Source organism: Physella acuta, unplaced genomic scaffold, assembly GCF_028476545.2.
Source record: "Physella acuta isolate Inbredline_101_S28 unplaced genomic scaffold, ASM2847654v3 ptg001599l, whole genome shotgun sequence".
Lineage (NCBI taxonomy): Eukaryota > Metazoa > Mollusca > Gastropoda > Physidae > Physella > Physella acuta.
This window is the reverse complement of record NW_026733113.1, coordinates 264,233-272,768: the sequence shown is the minus strand read 5'-3', so window position 1 is coordinate 272,768 and position 8,536 is coordinate 264,233. Positions and strand designations below refer to the sequence as shown.

Below are 8,536 nucleotides of genomic sequence, written 5' to 3'. Positions count from 1 at the left end.
GACAAGAGGCCGACATTCAAAAGGCCGACAAGACAAAAGGCCGACAAGTTTTATAAATAACAAACTACTATTACAGCCATGTTTAATATCTAAGATATGCAATTATATACGACTTTTTAAGTTTCTAATAAATATTCTTAGGTACATACAATAGGATAAAATAAAACACACGATGTAACCAATTATTTGTTGCTGATATATTGGTCCATATATAGGGACCTGTTGTTTCATATAAGAATATTCGAGAAAGTTCAGGGGAGATCACTCCCGGTTTATTGGGTTTAGAAACTGTGAGCTTTTTCTATATTTTTGTCCTTGTCATACTCCAACAACAAGTTAATGACGTCACGCTCATTGTTTGAAAATGGCGTTTTAGCTTGTGTGGCTATGTGCCATCCAAGGGAGCGGAGATGAGGAATGTGACACAGCACCGTTTTTACGTACGATAAAATAACAAAGTACGGATAACTTTTTTAATGCTTGGTTATTTGAGGGTAGTTGCGATGGGTGAAACTACATAAGTCGTTGGTAGAGGGGAGTCTGGCAATTGAAGGGTAAGTGTGATGTGGTGTCACATATGAGGTCATATGGTGTCACATAAAGTCATATGGTGTCACATACAGGTCATGTGGTGTCACATATGAGGTCATATCGTGTCATAGAAGGTAGTATGGTGTCACAAAAAGTCTTATTTTGTCACATATAAGTTATGTAGTTTCACATAAAGTCATATGGTGTCACATACACGTCCTGTAGTTTTTACTCCGTGTCTAATGTGGTCGTTGTATTGTCAATAAATCTGCCCTAAGCAGATTTTAATGAGGAAGACTAATTAGGTAAATAGGCATGTTTTGTTTGTTTTTACGAAGGTAACGTAAAGCTTACTGTAAAAAAACAAACATATTGGAATTGTATTCTAAAAGTTTAAAATATTTAAAATTATTTCTTAATTGAAAAATTGAAAAAATAAATTTTAATCTACGACTAAGCCTTTGTTAAAATTGTGTTCATTGTGTTACTATTTTTCCTCTACCCTAATTAGTTTTAAATTGTTACGTCAGAGATGAAGATAAACTTGTGTGTCTGAACGTTGCATTAGACACACATGTTCAGCAAATATGTGCTAACTAATCTTTTTTCCCTTTAAGTACAGGCTAATTAATGTTTATTAGCTTTCTGTTTGTAAACACTGCAGTGTTCGGCCCGCGGGCCGGGGTTTGAATTTATCCGGCCGTTCGTTAACTTGATGCTTTATAAACTATGGCGATACTTGATATATCATCAGTACTAGGGGGGCAGGGGACATCCATATATGGCGTCACTCGAAAAATGAGTGGGGGGGTGTCAGGATTCTGTGACGATGAGCTACGTGGTGGAGGGAGTGTCAAAAAATCTTTAGGAACGACAAAAAAATGAAAAATAAACAGATTAGTTTTCGTTAGGAATGTTATGTTTGTCTGTTGAAGGGGGTGGGAGTGATGGCGTGGAATATTATATATATATATGTGTGTGTGTGTGTGTATATATATATAATTTTACATCCAATTATATAATTTGGATTTGTGTAAGTTACTTACTATATCCGTTTTTCCATGTAAACTTGAGTATTGTTTCAGTTGGGTAAACGAAATTTCATATATAATATAAGATTACTTTCAATTTTTGAATGATCTCCTATGACCGGAAATGCTACTTTAATGTGTTACCGGTTCCATATATAGGTTTAAAGATCCTGTTCTCTTAATTCTATACTATTCTAAGTGATTTCCGAAGACCGGAAGTAATAATATACGCAATTTCCGATTATTTAAAAAAACCTTAAGAATTTGATTTTACCTCTTTTCCTTCGTTCTTAATTCTAGTCTTGGTAGGGATTCCCTTCAACACAATTAAGTACTACGTGTCAACTTGTTATGCGCATATTAGGCCGTTGACTCCGATTTCGGCTTGCTTTTCATTTTGGATTTGCTTCCATATCCTTTGTCCATCCAAGAACAAACTACAATGCAGCAGTAGTTTCAATGTTGGATTTGTCTCTCCAAGATAAGTGGCTGTCCCCAGCTATCGAGACTCACTTTTCGATTTGGATTGTGTATAGCTTTACTTTACCCAACTAATGAGAGGTACCCACCAGGGCTGGGTGGGCTAATGACTTACAGTATTAAGAACTGTTAATACCAAAACAGAACTGGAGATTTTCGTGTGCTCTACCCGAGTCAACGTATTACGTTACATTCATTATCCTGAGACCTCGTCTGTGACATTTACTGGTGTTGAGCCGTGGCCTGACCTAAAGCATTATGTGGTGTGGTGGATAGGGCACAGAGGAAGTGTGTGGTGGGAAGTGAAGGCATCGTAATTGGTTAAATATTATGTTTTATTTAAATTCTAGCAGGACAGTAGACTTACCCGGTGAAAGGAAAAAATACCCCCCCCCCCACCCGTTATTGAGGTTTGAATGAATCACTACCCAGTAATGTTTATTTTACTGCCTGCTGTGACTAAAACTAAACCAAAGTTAGAGCAACAGATAACAAATCTAACCAAATATAAATCCTAGATGTAAAACTCTACTAAGGGAAGTAATCACAAAATAAAATGAAGTGAACCAAGATTACAGAACTTGTATGGCCAAACTACCAGACTTTGCAAAATTAAAAGTAGAATTTAAAAAAAAAATGATTTAAATTAATAAAAACAGTTTAATTATATGAAGTCATTACTTATAATACAAGACTAGCAAAACAATATTTTCAATGGTGTAAAAAAACAAAGAAAATAGCTGCTTTTTCAAAGGCTTGCCAGCACTCAGACAAGTTCAACATATTTCACATTGGGAAACAGCAGCGTAGTGTTACAAACATTAATTTTGAAACATCCATTTATGATATCCATACAGTGGGAGGGGGGGGGGGAGGGGGAGAGGAGAATGGCTTACACTTGTTAAATTTAACAGGAATATAACTATATGTTTTTAAAAAAAAAAAAAAAAAAACCTCTGTACAAAATGTGTACATTTGATCAACATTGCTGTTTTAGAAACAAATTCTACAGGTCAACATGTAGATAAGTGAAAGTTAGCCTATCAATATTTAAAAAATTAGTACCTAAGACCGAATATTTTATTCAATTAGAGTAATGGATAAAAAGTTTTTAGGAAACTTATATAATTTTTTAAAGTCCACATTGGGGGGTTGATATCCAATGTTGACAGAGGAAGGTGGTTAATAAAAATGTTTATGGACGTCATAAATGGTTGACCCCTAATCATTCAGAATATGTGTTAAAAACTTGTAAATATTGTCATATATCTATATATACTTTTAAAAATAGTACTGTAAACATTGAATTAAAAAACATGTAATTTCAAATGAGATTGACGCAGTGCGTCGCTAGTATTAGGGTGAAAATGTGGAGTTGAAGGTGGAGTTGTTGTTACTGCTGACAGATGAGCGATCACTTTTGGGGCTGGGGGTGTTGACATTTTGGAACTTGGATCTCATGGCTGTGTACAAGGCTCTATGTAGAGGTTCTGATGGCATGGTGCTAGACTTGGACCTGACAGGCGTTCCACCAGGGGATCTGGACAAAACAAGAGAAAGTCTTCACTGGATTTAAACACAGCCATGTAACAGTTTACAAGAGTAAATAGAGCATCCTAGTAACTGCTTGTTTTGATGGGGTTAAAGTGTAGCACAAAAACAATAACATATAAAGACATGTATATACTTTGATTCTATACTAAATGTCCGAATAAATTGTGGAAAAAGTTTGTTTGTAATTAGGTTTAGTTTTATTTAAAGCTTGAGTTCCTGCATTTGTATCAAATTTTAACTTTTTCAGCCTACTAATCCAAATTAGCACCAGTGTTGTCAGACTGATCATACAAGCAATAACTGAGTATGTGATCTCTAATATTTTAACAATTTAAAATTTATTTATATTTTTGAAGATAAATACTTCACATTTTATTTTTAAACACTCATTATCTTTACTAAACTATATTTATGACAAAACCAGTCATACACTTCGCTACATGCATAGGAAATTTGAAAAACATTTAAAAAAAGTAATTTATTGCCTGACCTTGCGATCTGGGTGGCCTTGAGTCTTGTGATTGGATTGGATGAAGTCAGTTCAGAGTGAATGTTGTCTAAAGACCCAGTTGAGGTGGTCGACCTACAACAACACAACACCTCAACATATACACTCATGTACACTTATAGTAATTTTACTCAACCAATTTGTATTTGTAAGTAGTATTGTACAATAAAATAAGAAATAAATAGTTGTACACTAGAGTTTCTACTCAGTCTGTATTTGTATGTAGACTGTTATTAACTATTTCAACAAATAATGTTGACATTTATAGCATTTACTTACAGTGACCTCTTGTGATTCCTGAACATTTGTGATGTAAACATTGGGGTCAGAAACTGAAAGAAAATTAACATATCAACCAGCTATAACTATAACAATCGGACTTAGAAAAGATATTTGAAATCTAACTTAAATCAAGAATGAGTATAATAAAAACCCTGGTTTTGTGCTGGAGGGAAGAATATGCTACTCAGATAAATGGTTAGGTTTAGCTGGATTAAGAACAACCAATTTTATCTGAAATACAACACATGAACATGCAGACATGACTAGTGGATATGATATGTAAGGCAGTGATACAATACCATGTGACAACAAATATAAGTATGTATAGGACACTGAGAGTTCTGGCTAGTTGTGAAATTAACCAATAAAAGCATCAAAAGACAGGCTCTAAAAGAAAGGCTGACCAACATGGCAATGTGAACTTGATGCTAGCAGCAGATTTGTTTACACCTGGTAACATCTAGAAAAGATGGTTCAAGACAGAGGACTATGGAGAATGGTGTTTAATGGCCCATATCCCAACAGGGATGATGGTCTGAAGAAATGTCTGATGGTTTGAAGAAATGACAGGGATGATGGTTTGAAGAAATAACAGGGATGATGGTTTGAAAAAATGACTCTTTTCACTAGTCCACTGCAAGCCAGTGGAAGATACAAACGCAAACAAGGGAGGAAAAAAACACATACCTGCCCATCCAGTGTGGACACATTTTCAGCCGATCTTGACTGGGACAAGTTTTCAGCTGACTTTGATTGGGACAAAGTCCTGACAGGTTTTGTTACAGGAACGTTGTGGGTAGAGTTTGAGGGAGATAAATTCTCAGGGGAATAAACAGTGTGGGTAGAGTTTGAGGGAGACAAATTCTCAGTGGAATCAGCTCTGGCTCGAGATAAGCTATGAGAGCTGCCACACCTCACCCCATTTTCTCTATTCACTGGAACTGAACGATTTCCTGAACTCTGACGATCACTAGTCGAACTACTTTTCAATGTTTTTACTTGGGCTTTTTTTGGTGTGTTCGTGATTGACTCAGATTTTTTACTGTTGGATAAGGCTGATTTTTTAGACAAAGACTGGGATACCAATGGAGTTGTGGGCGCTAGAGTACTGAAAGCGTGTGAAGGTAAAGGAGGGGGCAGGGGTGGAGCAGTTGAGTCGTCTGCTGGACTCAGCCCATCTAGCTGGACCAGGTCTGTAAGATTTCCTGCTTCCCCAACAATGGAAGAATTGTTATTGCTCTTTTTATACCCATTTTCTCCTGCACTTTCATCCTGAGTTGTGTCAGCTTCAGCCCTCAACTTGGTTGTTTTATTTCTAGTGGCTCTGACTTTTTTGACGTTTACATTTAGTCTACCATCACAGTCCTTTGATATACAATTATCATCATCCTTCCGTCTAACTTCCGTGACTGATAACATATCATCATCTTCCTTTTGCCCTACATCACTGTGGTCTAGTCTGACATTGGTGTCTTTATTCTTATGTTTCTTGGAAGACGCGGGCAAGCATTCAGAGAGTGAGCCGTTAGTTGGGTTGACTGGGTCAACAACTGAAACCTCTGCTTGTCTCTTAGCAGCCAACCTAGCTGAGTGCCTAGTGACATTACCTTTCAGATCTGTTGATATGGAAAACAAGAGTCAGGGACAAACAGAATTTTCTAAACAATAACATTCTTTAATATGTTACAAACAAAAAGTTTAAGAATGACAAAATAGAATATGTAAACAATATTACTAACATACAGACATCCAATTCACCAGAAGCGTGACAAAAATAACAATAAACTTGTTAGAATGCCTAGAGTAACAAAAATAGAATCTGTAGCATAAAATTTACCTTGGGAGTACTGGAATGTCTTGCACATGCCCACCTTAAGTTCAACTGTCTGCTGCATGCAGTCAGCATCACTGATTAAATATTGTAGGTATTGTTCTCCTTGCATCACACTCAGCATTTTACTCTGTAAAAAGGTTTTTTTAAATGTTGTCACAAGCTCATTGTAATGTTACATGTTAAGTTTTAAAATTTCACAAATAAAACTGTAACTAAACAAAGTTCTCTATTAGCTACAAACACTTTTATGAAGGCAAATACCTTTACATAAGAGAACAGCCCACTACTTTCCTTCTCTTCTTGTTTCCTCTTTCTCAGTATATTTGCATATACTTCTGGATTTTTGTCCAAGAAAGAACACAAATCCTAGTAAAATATTACATTAGAATTTTAGAAACAAAAAAACTTTGAGAATGCAAGCCAAACAAAACATTAGAAAAGTAGAGAATTGTATTATCTTAATTAAATTAGTTTTGAAATGATAACTTGAAAGGAAATATCTACTACAGTACAAACCCCAAGCGCCTTGTCTGTCTCAGAGCGTACATCTTCTTGAAACTTGTCATCAGAAACCTGGACACAAAAGGTACCCTCCATGGGTGAGGCCTCGTCAAAAATATCCACATGTAGTGATGGTGGAGAGTCCATACTTTCTATTGACTATTTTCAGTACACTGTAATTTAATAGTTTAAGAATTTAAGTATATGTGCAGCTAAATGATGTGCTTTTGTTAGATTTTTAATAATTTGGTTCTTTAAGTTTATGTCCATTTTATTTCTATAATAGTAGTGTTTTTGTAAACATTTCCTTATCTCATAATTTTTTAGGTATAAATGTTAAAAATTATTTTGAAGGTTCATTCTAATGCTTATTGAAAGATCTTTTAGGTACGTAAAAATCGCCCGCGGCTAGTAATGTACGAAAAAGTTACCTGATTGTCAAGGCTTTAATAGAAGTAGGCCTATATTGTGATATATTTTTGTCAAATATTATAGATAAATGAATAATAAACCTAAATCAATGGCTAAATAAATATATCAATATAGGCAAGAAATTAACTTTAAACAGCAATGTTGGCGAGCAGGATTTGCTATATAATATTATATAAAAAGCTGTCATCTGTAAAATAGAGTGGCTTCCCCCTGAATCTCGCGTTATAAGTTTATGAAAATAAAACTTAAATAAGATGGCTGCTAGAAAATGAGCATGGTTGCATCTGTTGGAAACATCGCTAATATCTCTTTATTTAATATTTATTACTGAAAAGTTTTAATTCAATTGTTTAAAAACAGGTACATAAATGAAACAAGAAAGCATTTTTCAAAACATAGATCTACACTACACCCTCCTCGAAATAAGTATTAAATTTAAGGAGTCACCTGTTTTTCACATTACTAGTCGCGGGCGATTTTACGTACCTAAACTATATCTAGATCTAGTAAAACTAATGCTAAAACACTAAAACAAAACGATCGTCGATCTAGATCTAGATCTAAATAAGATACTAGATCTAATAGTCTACTATGGAGAAGAATATATCCTAAATTTTAAATGTAGACCAATTACCTAGATCGAGATTATATTAATTATTAATCTATTTTTTTAAGATAATATGGAGATATAAATTTCTAAATTCTAGAAGACAGTAATAATTTCAAAGTAACCGCTTTTGTCGTTATTTTATTTTTGCTTTGAATAATTTCCGGGTCAGGTTGCTTAGACCTAAAAAAGCAAAATTATCGAAAATATAAAAACTCTAATCAGTTTTTAAAACACTACGAAATTAATTTAAATAAAATATATAGGGGCCTAGCAGAGAAAAAGCAGACACGTAATATTGTATAATATGGAATTTTCGCGATTATCAAATAAAATATTAGATAGGCCAATCGAAAATAATTTTTAAAAGATAAAAATAGGTTGATTCCACTTAGTATATTAGACAATCTAACCACAAACTATAGACTAGATTAGTATACTCAGTGTCTGTAGTAATTTTCAAATGTGTCAATTCAGTTATTAAATTAATAAATAGTATTAGTATTGACTATTTTCTACAGATCTCTTACTTCATTATTTTACACTTTTAAGTTAGGCTATTCTTTAAAGATATTATGTTCACCACAATGTTATTTTTCTGCTTTTGTAGCTTATTTCTTTTATTTGGGGAGTAATTTTTATGTTTAATATTATGTACATGTGTATTTATCTATAGATTAGTGTTTTTGTATGCTCTAAGTTAAGATGTATGCTACCCTGAATTTCAATTAGTAGAAATATTATAATTATTCTGTATCAAATATTTTTGGTAAGCT

At 34.0% G+C, this 8,536-nt stretch overlaps 1 protein-coding gene across 1 annotated transcript; it reads right to left on the bottom strand.

Moving 5' to 3' along the window:
- Nucleotides 1-2,721: 2,721 nt before the first annotated feature.
- LOC131929108 (uncharacterized) lies at nucleotides 2,722-7,881 on the bottom strand. The gene is made up of 8 exons (XM_059285313.1): nucleotides 7,788-7,881; nucleotides 6,737-6,894; nucleotides 6,482-6,586; nucleotides 6,224-6,347; nucleotides 5,074-6,002; nucleotides 4,384-4,436; nucleotides 4,087-4,179; nucleotides 2,722-3,582 (listed from the first exon to the last, which is right to left on the bottom strand). Exons 2-8 carry the CDS (start codon nucleotides 6,866-6,868, stop codon nucleotides 3,399-3,401), a joined length of 1,620 nt encoding a protein of 539 aa, XP_059141296.1. The 5' UTR covers nucleotides 6,869-6,894; nucleotides 7,788-7,881; the 3' UTR covers nucleotides 2,722-3,398.
- Between the last annotated feature and the right edge of the window lie 655 nt (nucleotides 7,882-8,536).